The sequence below is a fragment of the Pectinophora gossypiella genome, chromosome 3, assembly GCF_024362695.1.
Source record: "Pectinophora gossypiella chromosome 3, ilPecGoss1.1, whole genome shotgun sequence".
Classification (NCBI taxonomy): domain Eukaryota; kingdom Metazoa; phylum Arthropoda; class Insecta; order Lepidoptera; family Gelechiidae; genus Pectinophora; species Pectinophora gossypiella.
The window spans coordinates 14,872,635-14,890,824 of record NC_065406.1 but is presented as its reverse complement, the minus strand read 5'-3'; the positions used below and the strand labels follow the sequence as shown (position 1 = coordinate 14,890,824).

Here is an 18,190-nt window from a genome sequence, read left to right as displayed (position 1 = left end):
TATTAATGTAATGTGTGTATATCTTCATGTTGTAAATGTATATGTGTGTCGTAGATTTTACCTGAATAAACTTTTTTATTATTATTATTATAACAAAACACGAACTGGGGGGTTAAAATGGCCACATCGAAGCAATTCATCTAAGAAAACAATATTGCAATTTGACATTTGCGCATATAAAAGTAAATGCGCAATGCAAACAAATGTCAAAAAAGCATTATTGTTTTCTTAGATGAATTGCTTCGATGTGGCCATTTTAAGTCCCCTAATCGTTCATGTACTTCGGCAGAACTAAACGCGTGCGCTTAGCAACTTATGTCTACAATGTATCTGAGTGTGTTTATGTGTATGTGTGTGTGTGATGTGAGTAATGGGTAACACCTAACAAATAAATACCTCGGCCCGGCACCGCTGAGCTCGAACACTTGCGCCGGGTTCAGGAGCTGCTTGAAGCGTCGGAGGAACTTCACGCCTTGGTTGTCACCTGGGGAGACAGGTGAGTATAAAAAGTTGTTGGGCGAAAATAACTAAGATTACATACATTTATCGCATTTGATTCCCGATGGGAACATTGTCGAAATCTTTGTGAGACGGTGTTTTGTTTGGTAAGGACACTGCAGGTATGATCGCCTGATTGTCCGAAAAAGTAAGATGATGATGTTCGGAGGGCACGCTAAGCCGTTGGTACCTGTTATGAGCCTTAAAAAATCATTTAGACTGGCCCTCAGTGGAGAAGTGTGTTGGAGTATGCTCCATACCTCCTCCGGTGGATTGAGGGGAGGCTTGCGCTCACCAGTGGGACGTATATAGGCTGTTTATGTTATGTATAGATTTATAAACTAATTGTAAAGGTTTTCCGTGAAGAATAATTTGATGATAATGTCTGTCTTAAAGTTTCTCATGTCGTACGGATCCTCAACGAACGCTTGGATTACCAAGAGTAAGTGGCTCATATTTTTGCGGTCGAAATACATAAGGACTTTCACTTTGCATACAGTTTCAACTTACAAGGGCAGCGTGTAAGTGTATACTTAAGTGGTTATTTAGTGAAAAGATACATCTGCATCACCCAGGACGCAATTAAGGAAACACTGAGCTGCCCAAGGAAGTGTATAAAGTCAAGGTCACTTCATACAAAACACCTCGTTTTACACAGACGCTACACGTTGACGTTAACGTACACGCCCATCCGTGTATGTAACGTCTGACGTCCATGCGAACGAAGACTAAACTAAGACCAAGTTGGATGGGGTAAACCTAGCTCATCCGATGGCGGGGAGCGGAGAGTTACCGTAGATCAAATTGCTTACTGGGAGGTCCACAATTTTGTTACCTACTGTCAAATACTGGAGAAATAAATGTATTTAAATTTATTATCCATATGTAGCGTTAACACGGATGTTCTCTACTTACACGGCCGGCTGTCATAGATGAGAAAAAATGGCAAAAAAAATTAACCTAACAGACCTGAGGGTGCCCAGTGAGCGCGAGTCTCAGTTCAGGGCGTTACCTGGGCCGATTATGTTCATCTATTGTAAAGCTCTATATACTCGTAAAGCTGCCATTGCTGCCATGTACACAGTTAAGTCTATTTAGTAATTATTTTCTTTCTTTTTTGGTGCAATAAATTATATTTGAAAGCTCACCAGATCTAGAGTTGACGAAGACAATGAGCGGCGAGGCGTTGGGAGGTCTGTCTGGCACCCAGGCGTCATCCGGCCCGACTGAGTGCAAGCGGGTGGGGGGCACGACCGACGCACGCGCAGGCCCGAGGGAGCACGACGCGCGCCAGCTTGGTTTACACGCTGCGTGCACGCATTTTCTACACCACACGCACCTGAAGTCTTGTAGCCTGGGGAGGGAAGGAATAGTTCATTTTACAGACAGTCATTCTGGTTTAGGAACTCAATTCTTTCATAAAAAATACATTTATTTTGTAAGTTTTGAAAAAACGTAGTTGGGATAACACTTAATCAAAAGAAAATGTATCCAAAACAGTGTATTTTGACCAAAAAAAAAACTGTGATAATAAATCGGAGCATTTTTTTATAAGAAGTGGCAAGTCATTTATTGTTCTTATATTAAGTACGGTCACGAGCATCAATTACACTTTGGTACCATGTCACATTAACTTTTTCGACAAATTGAACTGTAAGTCTCACTAAATGTCAAATATGTTAGTGCGACAGAGTCCTAAAGTGGGTACATTATATTGCTCATGACTGTAGATTATAAAATAAAACGAAACGGATTAAATAATCATACTTAATTAATAAGTTTGCATAAATTTTAATCTTTCTTATCCCGGTGTATTGAACCTTTGCGACACAGCAATATCAATGTCGGTCAGAAATTGTGGTAGCTCAGTTAGAAGTACCCATGGCTCTTACTATGAAGTCGCAGGTTCGAATCTAGCACGGACCCAATCAATGGCTTTCAAATTCATGATCGGATTATGTATAAATGTGCTCAACGGTGAATGAAACATCGTTAAAAAGTCAACGTTCTAGAGAAATGCGTTTCGGAGGTAGGTATGACACCTAACCTGGGGGGTTAAAAAAGCCACATCGCAGCAATTTATCTGCAAAAGAAATATAGCTATTTTACATAAAATAATGCGCATATAAAAGAAACTGCGCAATGCAAACGAATGTCAAATAGCAATATTGCTTTTTTAGATGAATTGCTTCGATGTGGCATTTTTACAGCCAGCCCAGGTATTAGCCAGTTCTCTCTTCGCGGGTTGGAAGGTCAGACAGTTCAAATCCTCAGGTTAGGTAAGCGAGGAAAGAAAATGAGAGATGTACCTATCTGTAAAATAATAAATGTTTCTTTCTTTCTTTCTTAAATAATGTATCTTTTATTGCGAACTACTAACAACCCACTTTCTATCGTTCTAAAAGGTACACAAGAAATACACAGGTTCAATGAATGTACCCAGCGCTGGGACGATACAGGTTGATTGAATTGGATGGACGGAACGTCGAAGCTCGGCGACCACTTTATTGAATCGCAGGCAGTAAGTATGTCGACGATTCGATCGCCAGATTTTTTTTGTAGTTAACTGGGTGCACTCTCCTATCACTTACCAGGATAATCCAATTGCCGATTTATAAAAAGTATAGAGTCTATTGGCTTAGTTTGTTTTAAAAGTTTGTTTTTTGATGAGACGAATTACTAAAGACGAAATGAACGAAACGAAACAACGACATACGAAAGGGGTGTGTATTCAAAAATAATCAATATACAACATATTACTTTAATAGATTATACAGGGTGTAAGTGACATGATTCAGACCATGATTCTGAGTTAACATCAAGTGGATATTTCCGTTGCAACATTCATGATTCTTTTTTAATGTTTTTAAATTATTTTAATTTCTATACATTTGCGATGGAAAATTCCACTTGATATTAACTCAGAATAATGAGCTGAATCACCCCTCTTAGTATTCGTTACGATGTCACTTACACCCCATACGAGTACGTACAAGTAGGTACGGGTATTAGTGACACCATAACGAATACTGAGGGGGATGATTCAGACCATGATTCTGAGTTGATATTAAATGCAATTATTTCTTGTCGAAAAATTCATGAATTTTCTTGTGTTTTTTTTTTAATTATTTTCAGTTCCATTCTTTACAATGGAAAATTCCATTTGATATGAACCCAGAAACAAGATAAATAGATAGATAAAATACTTTATTGAGCACAATGGACACAAAATACAGAGATAAGGACAACATATACAGAAAAGCACAACAGGCGGCCTTATTGCTCATGCAGCAACAAACAACAACAAAACAAGCAAACAAGGTCTGTATCATCCCTCAATGTTTTCGTTACGATGTCACTAACACCCTGTAAGTATATAATATAAATAAAGGTCATTCAATGACTCATCACCAAATCACTTAAACTTAATGTAAAACTAAACTTCATATTTTGTATGGGGGTTTTTTAGGATGTAGTTGTTCACTAAGACGGGATTTTCCAACATTCAACCCCTAAGGGGGTTAAAAGGGGTGGCAAAGTTTTTGTGAAACTTCTATTATATTCTATATTTAGTTTCAATAGGATTTCACACGAACAATGTCGCGGGTAACAACTATCTTCTCCCTAGCATTATCCCGTTTTTCACAGGGTTCGCTTACCTAACCTGAAGATTTGACAGGTCCCGTCTTTTACAGAAGCTACTGCCTGTCTGACCTTCCAACTGGCGAAGGGAAAGCCAGCCCAATACAGGTTAGGTCACATAGGTACTTCCGAAAATGCATTTCTCGGGAATGTGGGTTTTCTAACGATGTATTCTTTCAGCGCTGTGCACATGATAATCATTTATGATTCAAACATGAATTCGAAAACAAATTCGACAATCATTGCCTATGATGATATACTATGATGGATTCGAACCTACGACCTCAAAGTGAGAGGCAAACATTTTATATCAACTGGGCTACCACGGCTCACAACTAATAACACACGACTCTAGTGATATATATAAATCAAAAGAATAAAAAAAAAAGAAAAAAAAAGAATAAGAATAAAAGAAAAAAATAAAACATAAGAATTTTCAAAAGTCAACAATTCAATAAACATTTTACGTTTTCAGCTTTGGCTACCTTTTCCAGCTTACGCTAAATTTCACACTAAAGGCACTCTCTGCACGAGCCCTGAGGGCTCTCAAACTCAAGAAACCAAGCACAACTTTTAGTAACAAGAAACTGCTCGCTACGGGTGTATAACTTGCGCTTACTTATACACACCTATTTACCTATATAAACTCACGCCTATTTCCCACTAGGGTAAACAGAGATTATGGAATTCCATTTACTTTGATCCTGACTTTCGATTGATGAATGTAGACGTTCTCGTTCGACTCGTTCGTACACGCACGCCGTATGTACTGACCCTTTTCTAAGGACATCTCCAATTTGGTCAATGTACGTACGTCCTACTAATTCTTCCTCTGCCAGCCCTACCACCAACCATATATGGATATAATAATAATTTAATCTTCTTCTTATTTGCGAGTCGATGGCGAAAATAATAATTTAATAATTTATTTATTTATTAAAGACAACACAGATCCATTTATTTGTTAATACAATTCACTTAACTTATGTTACCTTATAACTAGATATGTATGTTCTCACAATATGGGACCAATATGATAATGTTAAGGTTGTACTTATTGTATGTTGCCTAACTTGAAGTTTTCTTATGCCTAAGATACACGTAATATTCCTATTATTATTTATTTTCTATTTCCTGGGTGTGTGGGCGGACCGCTGGGAGTCGCCATTGATGGCGCGATGGTTGCGACTGCACGCACACATATCTCCTCCCGCTAGACGACTCTAATTTGATTTCATAAATATGTATATATTAGTCTACTAACATTAGGATTAAGTACTATGTTACTAACATCTATGGACAATAGTCTGAAAATAAAGATTTTGAATTTGAATTTTGAATATTAATTTACGTAGTTTAAGCATCACAAACTGATATTTTTACACATTTTGTATATTTTATACTGAAATAAATTGTCTTATCTTAATATGACAGTAACTTTAATATAATCTCTTACATTGGTCATATGAATAGTATGAACCTACTTTGAATGGAACAATTCTCCTCTCTGACATTTTGATAAAGCCTTTACGTTACGCACGTAGCTGTGCTACGCAAGTACTACGATTTATCGTAGCAAATACGTGACTCTGAAATGTGATTTTAACAGTAACGTGCATCACATATCTTTATGTGATTGACTAGATACATCACGCCTGTACCCTGAAGGGGTAGGTAGAAGTGTATAGTATATACGCCCAATCTTCCCCCAGTTATGTTTAAGTTCCATATAATAGGAGGCGAGCGTAAACTAGATTTTAAATACAAAATAACATAGCATTAGGCCTGTATTCTCGAAAGGTAGGCAGTAATGTATAGTAACATCCACTCCTTGTTTAAGTCCAGTGTATCATTAACCGGGCACAAATCTTGGAGACTACGTGTTATCAATTATGTATAATACAAACATTAATTCAAACTCATAAAGTGGAATTTCGGTGGTTTAGAGTGTAGGATTTGAACCATTCATTCGTTTTCGAATAGAGAGTAGTTTTGGAGACGAGGTTGTACCCCGCTAAAGTTGGTGCTGTAACTAGGGATTGACGATCCATTCGAGTCATGTTGGAAGTTGTACATATGCGTCACGCTGTGTAAAATTCGTTAGCGCGTTTTATGACTGCATTATTGAATGGTAGCGCCATCTGTTGCATGTGGGCGGAACTAGCGGGTCAATTAGTTAGGTCCGCCACAAGAGCTATCATGGAATTTTTGGACTGGATTATAGAATTAACAATAGGTATTACGTGTACGTTTATGAGTGTATAGTATACACTTTGATGCCATGTCACATTAACTTTTTTGACAAATTAAAACGTAAGTCTCATTAAATGTCAAATATGATAGTGCGATATGGCTCTAAAGTGGGTACATGATATTGCTAATTACTGTACATACGGATGCCTTTGATGGGTCGTGAAGCTTCATACGTTAAACCTCAGAGGAGCTATTTACGTTATTGCTCCCGAATAATTGCTTTTGTACAATTATATCTGCGTACTCGTGGTCCAAGTGAACAGATCACTGGTAGTGGTTGCTAAGAAGAAATTGCTCTAAAGCAATAAGGCCGCCATAGTTGTACTGTATTTATGTGTTAAATCAGATTTGATTTGACGTTAAAGAAAATCGGGATAAAATGTTGGACTTATTATTACATTTTTTCTTGATTAAAACTCGTAAAAAAAGTTAAACAGTATACACAAAACGTATTTCGTTAGTCTATATTTAGTAATCAGAATTTCATAATTTATCTTTAACACTTTCAAGGACAGAACGTCTAATGACGTTCCGATTCTAAGGTGTCATACTAGCTATAATGAACCAGCAATGACTCATGGTCTCCGCCTGTGAAAGGGTTAACAGACGCAAACCAACTCTTCGCCATTCATTCCCGCTACAGTTCGCAAATTAAGGTATATATACACCGGTAATGTTTTATGCGGTGTGCACCTCCCTAGGGTGTGTACACGTGGCCTAATGTACAGTCGGCTCGGGGTCAAGGTCTGCTATAACGACCTTTTTGTACATTTGCACACATCTGTACATTTGTACACAACTGGCCCTTTCTCCAAATCTTGTCGGGAATAGCGCGGCGTGTTACAGAAACGTTTTTTTTTTTTTGACGTGACTTATTGTAGATTTGCCGCAGATGGCATTAACTACTTGGCCGGACAAATGGGGAGCGCTGAAGGCTCTCACCCGGTGTGAAGGCTCTCACCCGGTAATTACAGAAACGTTTTATTGTATTTCTTATTGAAAATATACCTCTAACCATAGACTTACGCGCTAACTGAACTGACCTAACGAAAAGGTTGCTTTAATAGTTTGTTAGAAACGTATTTTCTTCGCGTATTTTTGAGTGATAAATATCATTATAAGCTCATGACTATGTTCCCAATTGGGCTAGTCAAAGGTACGCGCGTCGCAAGATGAACTGAGTACTCAAGTTTCAACAGAAACTGGTCCAAGAACCTCCACTGATGAGACTTACATGTAATGAAAGCTTACGCTTTCCCTATGACTCTGGCAAAGTTCTGTCAGATTCTGTCCCGGGGTTCTTTTTCTACGACCATGTTTGTCCTGGCTAAAAATGTATTTCAATTCACCTCCATTCACCTCACAATCCATGCAATAGAAGAAGAAAACTTATTTTCTTACACGAACGAAAATCGACCCCGGAACATTTTGTTTCGTAGTCAGTCTACCTAAACACCGAACACGTCACGAACAAGTACCATTACATTTAATAGAACATTCCATTTTCGCGAAAGAAAAGTCTGCTTGAAAGATAGATTGACGCTCGAGTTAAATGGGATCTGCGGAGGTCGTTAAACTCGAATGTATTGTGTTAGGGTTTCTTCAGACACGGTATTGGGTGTTCGGCGTACTATGAAAAGATGAATCATGTAATCATGTAGGAGAAAACTCATTTGCACTTTGCTCCACTTGCTTTATTAAACAGGGTGTTAGTGCCATCGTAAGGAATAATAAGGGGGATGATTCAGCTCATGATTCTGAGTCAATATCAAGAGGAATTTTCCGTCGCAAAATTCATACCGGGTGTTAGTGACATCGTAACGAATACTGAGAGGGATGATTCAGACCATGATTCTGAGTTAATATCTAGTGGAATTTTCCGTCGCAAAATTCATGAAATTTTGAGTTTTGTTTTTAATTATTTTCAATTCCATATTGTGTTTTTAGCTGCATAGAACCCAAATTTCAATAAAAAAAACAATAATGACAAATTATCGAAAATTTTCGATGTAATGGAGACAACAGCTGCTCGAACGGGTCAACGGCCACACGCACCGAGCCGCGCGCCCCGCTCCGCACGCCCCGCTCCGCGCGCCCCGCGCCGCACGCCGGCGGCGGCGCGGCGGCGGCGGCGCGGCCTACAAAGTAGGCACTACGAACCGATCCTATTTCTTTCTCTGTCTATCGTAAATTTATAAATTTATTTTATTCTTATTCTTAAATGGACGGATAATCAACAGGCATAAAATTTATGGAATACACGTCAATTTTAAGCAGAAATCTAAAACAACCGACAGAATTAAGTTGACAGCACACGTCAAACGGTTTGCATACCAGCGAGATACCTTTTTGATTCGACCGGGTTATTCATTCATTTACTCATAGGAATCGGGGCCATTATCTACCTAAAACAGTTGAAACAGTAAATAATTGTATTCTTTGTTGTCATTAGAATAACTAACAACCAACTAACACAACCACCACAGATTAGGTAATTAGTTACCTACTATGTCAACCATCCACCAACTTAGTATGTAAGTACCTACGCAAAACCTCGCTACACAAAAATCGAGCGAGATCGCGTCTAGAATTGGGCGGACACTCCGCCAGAGTGTTGCCTATCGATATTCTATCGATACCTAGTTAAAAAAAACCAATAGTAGGTACCTATCGATAGATCTTTTAGATCAATACCCATTATTATTACAAAGCAAGACCTATCGGTACTATCGCTAGTATCGATCTAAATGTACTATCACTACTTTCGATAGTTTAGACAATTTTCAAGTTCAACAATTGATAATCTACCTATCGATAGTTCGGCAACTCCGCCACGTAGGCAATGTCGGCATGTTCAAAGAAAAAAATTGTCCGAGAGGAGTGATCTTATTTTTCTTGTTACATGTTGGTACCGAGGTACTAAGTACTAAGTTATTCGTGGTTTTAAATCTCATTGTTAAATCATCAGTAAAGAACTAATTAAACCTATCCTGTTCTGTGTACAATATTCATGTAACGGCTACGTGCTTACATAAGTACCTAGTAGACGGGAGCAACGACTTAACGTACCTTCCGAAGCTCGGATCATTTTACTTTCGGACAATCAGGTGATCAGCCTGTAACGTCCCAACCAAAGGCCTTATAAACAGATTTTTGTGATATGTCCCCACCGGAATACGAACCCGGACCCTCCGCATCCCATCGCTCAACCACTGGACCACATAGGCCAAGAAGGTTCTAAGACATAATTAAAGGATCCTGGGACGCAAGACCTCCGAGTTAGGGCTTGTTTGATCTGTCTTGATGGATACTCGGACGTGAATAGCCTCACGGATCAAGGGCAACGCACGCCAATAAAGTAGGCATTACGAACAGATACTAGGTATTTCTTTGAGTTGATAGGTATCAAGTGAAGTTTCCTGTCGCCAAATTCATAAAAAAATTAGATTTTTTTTCAGTCCCATATTGTGTTTTAAGCTGCATAGAACGCACATTTAAAATAAACAAATAAAAATTACTAATTATTAAATTTTATCAATGTCATCAATAATAATAATAACGTATCTACAACTTCAGCTATGCGCAGGTGAATAGCCGGCGCACGGGTCAAGGGCAACGCTCGCCAATAAAGTAGGCATACGAACAGATACTATTTCTTTCTCTGTCACTTGCACCATAAACATACTTCTCTCTCTCTGTCTAGTCGTCGGCTCGACTCGGCCGCGGCCGGCGCGTCGTCGGCGCGCCTTTGATGCTTTGCGCTAACGCCGCCGCGCGCTTCCGCTCAGTCGAATACTAAGCTTGATCCGAATCGCGTGATGTTTTTCGAGGATATTTTTTTCGTGTTTGTGAGTGTTTGTTTCATTCTGTAAATGAGTAGTGTCGACTATGATGATAGATCATAGACCATTTACTGCGCAAAAGTATGGAAGATTGTTGATGTTTATTAAAGAGCAAGGTGTTGTGTTTGTGAGTGCGTGTGATACCTACCTACCGCGGAGGAAACGCGATGTTGCATACCTACGTGACGTGACATGTTCTAGGGTACCTACCTAGGTACTTCATCCGAAGGAATAACAATTAAGGTAAGGCAAGAGTAGGGTTTTTATTGTTAATAATTTAGGAACGTTTTAATAACTGGTAGGTAGGTACCGTGCGTGAAAAATCGTGGCAGTAGGTGTTCTACTTCAACAAACAAGATTTTTAAACGTTGAACCACTAAGCATCTAAATACAAGAGAATGAAAACTCCTACCTAGATATCAACATCGTATCACGCACGCGTAACGTAGCCGCGCGTAAGTTTAGCGTCTGTGTGGCGCGTTGTTCGACTTACATTGCGGCACAGTAAAAATTCAAAATCTTAATTAAACATTTGCGACAAGAAAAACACCCACCATCATTTTTAGTACAATAAAATAGGCGTTCCATTTTTTTTTTCGTTACGATGTCACTAACACCCTGTATATTTTATGTTTTTTTTTATTATTGTAAATTGTATACCGTTGTAGTATGTTGTTTGTTGTTGTAGTATGTAGTCGTTACATGAGCCATGTCAGGGGCCTTTGGCGGCTCAGTAATAACCCTGACACTAGGGTTGATGAGGTCGGTATTCCACCTCACAACCCACACGATAGAAGAAGAGTATACCGTTGTGAGAAAATTCCACTTGATACTGACTCAGAATAATGAGCTAAATGATCCCCTAAGTATTCATTACGATGTTACACACACACACACACACACACACACACACACACACACACACACACACACACACCGAACAGTGGTTCGGAGAACGCGAGTCTCACAACTCTCACATCATAGTGTCATGGATTCAATTCCCCACTTCGGCTTTTAACCACTGAATTTATTCACGTTTGGATCATAAATAATTTTTATCACGTGGTTTCGTGGAATTGTGCCCGGTTAATGGCAATAAACTCGCCTCCTATTACATGTGACTTAGAGAGCTAGAGAAGAGTGGGTGTGTAAACTATACACGACTGCCTACCCTTTCCGGAAAAGAAGTGTGATGCTACATATGTACAGTCATGAGCAATATAATGTACCCACTTTAGGACTCTGTCGCACTAACATATTTGACATTAAGTGAGACTTACAGTTCAATTTGTCAAAAAAGTTAATGTGACATGGTACCAAAGTGTATACGTACATATTAATGCTCGTGACCGTATGTAATTATTATTTCTGAATAAACACCAATTTAAAAGTACTGCGCAAATGGTTTTTATTGGTGTTAATTCCTGTAGACACTGGTGCTAATTTTAAGTTATATCTGTCATTTTCTTATCCGCCGAAAAGGAAAGGGACGGGTAATCGACAAGCATAAAATTTATGGAACACACGTCATTTTTAAGCACAAATCTAAACCAACCGTTTAAAAATTTTACATCCGTCAATAACCCGACACAGTTAAGTAGACAGCACGTCAAACGGATTGCATACCAGCGACGTACCTTTTGATTCGCCCGGTTTATTCATTCATTTACATTCTTCCTAAAATTAAGAGCTGTGAATCATCCGTCCCTTTCCTTTTCGACGGATATGAAAATGACGGATATAACTTAAAATAAAATTAGGCGGTGTCTGCAGGAATCGGGGCCACTACGTAATTAAAAAAAAAAGTTATATTTGTATTTTTGTGTACGCTGAAAAGGAAAGGGACTTAACCATCTTTGTGTATTATGCGGGCGACACGAATGCGGTGCAAACCCGCAGTTGTCGGATAAACCGCACGAGTCTGAAAAAGGCTTCACAGACATTTGGAATAGCGTGAGAAAATCGCGACCGGTGTCAGCGGCCGTGAAATTGGATGCTTCAGAGCTTCTGTGGTGTCAGTTTCCAATCCCAAACACTCACGGATACGAATTGTCGTAAGTATAATTTATTTATTTTTATGGAACAAGGCTTGAATCACCTGATTGACCGAAAAAGTAAAACGTTTCCATGGTTCGAGAGGGCACGTTAAGCCTATGGTGCCGGCTATTAGCCGTAAATACACCTTCGTCAACCCACAGTGTAGCAGCGTGGTGGAGTATGTTCCATACCCCCTCCGGTTGATTGAGGGGAGCAGTGGGACGTACAATCATCTCCCTAGCGTTATCCTGTTTTTCACGGGGTCCGCTTACCTAACCTGAATATTTGACAGGTCCGATTTGGCAGTGGGACGTATATAGTCTATTTATGGTAATGTTTTTTTATGTGTTTATGTGTATGTCGTGACCAGATCGTAAAATTGATCATTTCATGATGTGGTCGACCATTTCATGAAATGGTCATATTTCATGAAATGGCCAACTTAAGTTGACCATATCGTTGAAACGTCAATATTTAATGTTGGCCATATCGTTAATGTAGGCGGTATCCATGCTATGTGGTGTAATAAAAATGCGAATAGTCGATTAATTTCTTAGGTTCAAAATTATGTACCCATTCGATATGGAAAATTGAACAATAACATTGATTCATCGATTATAATATCAATCAAGTTTTAAATATAATCGACACCAGCGCCACTATCGGTGAATAATGTTACTAATTTTACGATATGATTGTCAGCGTTTGGCCATATCATGAAGTAATCATGCATTTAGTTGCTCATATCGTTAAACGTTTTGTGTTAATTGATCTGGCCAAACTACATCATGATGTGGCCAACGAATGATGAAATGATCGAGCAAATCATGGAATGATCAATTCTATGATGCCACGACATGTACACAACAAAACAAGCCCAAGGAACATACAAAGAAAACAGACAGTACAGCTATGCTTGTCTCTAAGCAATGAGATTTCTTCCAGCTGACCTACGTGACAAGAGATAATGATGTGAGAAGATTATTTTCGAGTCACTTCTATACTGGATTGTATGCTTTCTAAAGTGAAGAAGGATTACATGTACACTTCTCATTAAGTAATTCTTCTTTTTATGGGAAGTACGTACTCATAATATTATGGTATGATATAGGGGTAGGGGACGACCCAAGAAAGTGTGGATGGATTGTGCAAAGATGGATATGTGTGTGAAAGATGTGAGTACCGAAATGACAACTGACAGAAATGAATGAAAGAGGAATACATGTTGTGCCGACCACACTTAGAGTTCGCGGAATGGAGGGGTTGGAGGGGGTTGGTTTGCTCGTACAGGTAGCCGCTAGTTGCACACCTCATTAACAGTATATGTACCAAGTTTGAAGCAAATCGGGTCATTAATGTTTGAACTATCGACCAGCAAACAAGTGAATCGGGAAGAACTCAGCGAATATGGAGAAAATTGAACACCGCGCCGTCATTAAGTTCCTCACCAAGCAAGGAAAATCCGCTCAGACGATTTTTCAAGAGCTATTAGCAGTTTACGCGGACTCTGCCCCTGGTAAAACCATGGTTTACAAGTGGCATAGTCTTTTCAAGCAAGGAAGAGAGTCGATTGAAGATGACCCCCGCTCCGGACGGCCCATTGAGGCCACCACACCGGAAATCATCGAAAAAGTAGAGAAACTTGTATTAGAAGATACCCGCTTGAAGAAGAAGCAGCTTGCAGCAATGGTCGGTGTATCCGAAACAAGTATTTTAAATATCCTACATCAACATCTTGGGATGACTAAGGTCAGCGCAGTTTTTAGAGCTCTGTGGAGAGAATAAGGAAGAAGTTATGGCCCGGATTGTTACTGGAGATGAAACCTGGGTTCACCACTATGAACCTGAGTCGAAGCAAGAGTCGATGCAGTGGCATAAAAAAGGCACACCTCCTCCAAAGAAGTTTAAGGTGTCACAATCGGCCGGAAAGATCATGGCCACTATTTTTGGGATACAGAAGGTATTTTGCTGATTGATTATAAAGATCGTACATACATACATACATAAACTCACGCCCGTAATCCCTAATGGGGTGGGCAGAGCCACAAGTAATCAAAGACAACTTGCAGCCACTGTAAAGATCATGGTGTGACTATAACGGGACATTACTACGCTTCTTTACTGGATAGATTGAAAGAGGCTATCAAGGAAAAAAGAAGAGGAAAGCTGTCAAGAGGTGTGCTCCTTTTGCACGACAACGCACCCGTCCACACGTGCCATGTTGCGACGGCTGCCATTCACCGATGCGGGTTCGAAAAATTAAACCACCCGCCTTACAGTCCAGACTTGGCCCCCAGCGATTATTATTTGTTCCCAAAAATGTAAAAGGAACTGCGTGGACGAAAATTTGGCGATGATGAAGAAGTCAAGTCTGCAATTTCGGCCTATTTTGACAGCAAAGAGAAATCTTTTTTTTATGATGGAATATACAAATTATTTGATAGATCCGGAAAATGTGTTAAGGTTAAGGGAGAATATATTGAAAAGGAAAAATAGTTTCGTGTTTAATTTCGACCCCCTTCCCCCTCATTCCGCGAACTTTTTGACCTCCCCTCGTATAAGAGCAGGAGAATGATGATGAAGGACATGGGCGACAGACTATAAAGTTGTCACAAACCCTTTTATATCAAATCCATTTTAGAACGTCATACTAGGGCTGAAAATCGTCTTCTGATTCAAAATAAAAATCTTAAATTCATTTATTCGTGCGTATAGTATTAGTACACTGCGTACGGTACTGATTATTTGTGGCTCTGCCCATCCCATTAGGGATTACGGGCGTGATTTATGTGCCCATATACGTTTAAATTGTAACGTAAGCCGAGTGCAGTAACACGTTTCACCACTTTAACTTACGCCTTAGTAACAAGTACTTATGCGTAGTTGCCAAGAAGTGGCATTTACAAAGTGCTTCAAGCTCGGAATGTTATAAAGAATAATGACACAGAGCAACTGGAGAATATATTCTCCCCCTCACTGTTTTGTAACTGGTTGTGGAACCAGATATATTTTGCCATTTTCGTAAATATACATATAAAGTAATGATTACTGAGAGGTATGATTCAGACCATGATTGAGTTGAGTCTGAGTTGATATCAAGTGGAATTTCACGGATGTCAAAGTTTTCATTACGATGTCATTAAATACAGGATATTTCCATTCATAATTATGCTTCCATAACTAGTTACAAGTTACAAATATAGAAAAATTATTCTGCTGGTTACAAAACAGAGAAAGAAAAATCTTATCTCGTAACTGGTTAGGTAAATCTGATTACCAAAGTCGGTATAGCCATTTTGGACTAAACGGACGACGTAACCAGACTTCGCAATTTCCATATTTCCATATTACTTGATGTCTCCGGGAGCATAAAAAACCTGTCTTCTTCACTCTATTGGACTGAGTTAGTCTTCATAATTGTACGCACTCATTTGTCGCCAGTCGTAAGACCGAATGTTATTTTAAAATTTAAACCGCATTGTTTAACGATTGTGTCTCTTTTTCAACATTTGACTCGCGCCATTGTGTTTTATAATACATAAATTTACTTTTTGTAAAGTAATTTATGTGTAACATTTTTATGCATACATCAAAATAATGGCCCAAATTCCTGCAGACACATCCTATTTTTATTTTAAGTTATACCTGTCATTTTCTTATCCGCCAAAAAGTTAAGGGACGGATAATTATCAACAAGTTAATTTTAAAACGAATGAATAACCCGAGTGACTAAAATAGGCGAGATCGCTGGTATTGTAATCCGTTTCATGTGCTGTCTACTTAACTCTGTCGGGTTATTGGCCAATGTAAAATTTTTAGACGGTTGTTTTAGATTTCTGCTAAAAATTGACGTGTATTCCATAAATTTTATGCCCGTCGATTACCCGTCCCTTTCTTTTCCAACGGATAAGAAAATGACAGGTATAACTTAAAATAAAATTAGATGGCGTCTGCAGGAATTAGCACCAATATGATATTATATTTAAGTACTTAAGATTTGTATACAATTACTGTACTTAAATGTTTATAAAACTAGAAAACATTCAAACATAATATCTTCAAAACAAAATAATATACAATCTGTCAAATAATATTAAAAATAATAATAAAAAAAAACAGAAAATTAAAAGTAAACGTACTTAAGTAATACTAAATTAATGTTTACTAAATGTTATATTAAATATCACTTCGTAAAATTAAACAATAAATAATTGTATATTTATAACATAATCTGTTATTTCTTTTGCTGTTGGTTTTCCGAAGAAAATAAAATATCTGTTATCTGTTTTTTAAATTTTATTATTTAGTTATCTAATAAACGATTACGTTGTCCTACTTTGCAAATGTTGTGTGCACCTATAATTGGCTTATGTAACAGTCTAATTCCTGATGTAACTTTTATTTTATTTAACCCCTTACCGCATGCGAAGCCATTTATGGCCTTTAAACTTTATGATTTTTTTTTCTATATAAAGTGAACATCGAAATAAATAAAATAAACTTTATAATAATAAGTGTTCTATTGTGAAGCAAAACGTATTTTTTTTTCTACGGTAAGTCATAAATGTCATAAGTATTTGAAGTTATAATGCATGGCTTCCGGCAAGTGAAATGCAACAAGTGCAGTGAAGTTTTGATCAATGAAAAATAATAGTTTATCGACGTTTCAGATCTTCAGTAAAAATAGTTATATGCTCATTGTATCTTCGACCATACCAACAGTAAGTTTTTTTGTATGTGCATTTATATTTATTTGACTTATGACCTTTTTTTTGTAAAATCCATATATGGCTTGGTATGCGTTCCCGCTAAATTGCTGTCTTGTCATATCTGGCTTGCATTCAAAGGTATACAAATGCAAAAAAGCTTTTTATCATTTCTTCAGATATGGACTGTGCACGGTTTTATGGTTCTTCAAAGCATGTAAATCCTATCCCTGGTGATGATTTTTTGAGTGAAGATGAGCTTGTTTCCGATTCTGACCGGAGTACGAACTTACTACGTCACATTCCCCAATAAAAATCAATTATGTAAACAGCGACAGTTACATGGCACTGTTTGATTTCAAGCTTGCAGTTTCAGAACAAGACAAGGACACCCAGCCAGCCTTCTTAGTACACCGATAACGTCAAGAGCCGGAACTCCATCTAGTCGAGGAGCTCGTTGGCGCAGCGGTAAACGCGTTCGGTCTGCGATCGTTGAAGTTAAGCAACTTTCGCAAAGGCCGGTCATAGGATGGGTGACCACAAAAAAACAAAATTTTCATCTCGAGCTCCTCCGTGCTTCGGAAGGCACGTTAAGCCGTTGGTCCCGGCTGCATTAGCAGTCGTTAATAACCACCAATTCGCACTGGGCCCGCGTGGTGGTTTAAGGCCCGATCTCCCTATCCATCCATAGGGAAGGCCCGTGCCCCAGCAGTGGGGACGTTAATGGGCTGATGATGATGATGATGAAACCTCGAAAAGCACCAACCAGGCATCAAGATCTGCCGTTGACTTCTGTACGCACTGACGGTGTCGATAATTTTCCTATTTGGGTAAAAAATCAACGTCAATTATATCAATTCTGCTCAAAGCTACGTAGATATACAAAATGTGAAAAGTGCGAAGTTTTTTTATGCTCCAATGACAAGCGCAATTGTTTTAGAGATTTCCACAAAATGTAAACGCTACGCATACGAAGCCATATATGGCCCATACAAATTTTGCTTAAACACATACGAAGCCAAATATGGCTCTTCAATTTATTTTTATAAATAATAACTATAAAAAATATTGTCTTGTATTTTTTTGCAAATAATAAATAAATAAACACATTTTCGCAAAAAAATATTTTTTTATTTACAATCTTCATAATTCATGCAATAAGGGGTTAATGTTTTATTATATAAGCTGTTGGTGTACCTTTTTTATAAATAA

General features: G+C 38.4%; 1 protein-coding gene across 1 annotated transcript in view; it reads right to left on the bottom strand.

Moving 5' to 3' along the window:
* The window catches only part of LOC126382060 (diacylglycerol kinase eta), an 80,707-nt gene that overhangs the window by 16,197 nt on the left and 46,320 nt on the right, over positions 1 to 18,190 (bottom strand). The window contains exons 5-6 of the mRNA XM_050031752.1: positions 1,647 to 1,852; positions 397 to 484 (exon numbers count right to left, since the gene is read on the bottom strand). Of these exons, the coding sequence (XP_049887709.1) occupies positions 397 to 484; positions 1,647 to 1,852 (294 nt within the window). The remainder of the gene's footprint in view (positions 1 to 396; positions 485 to 1,646; positions 1,853 to 18,190) is intronic.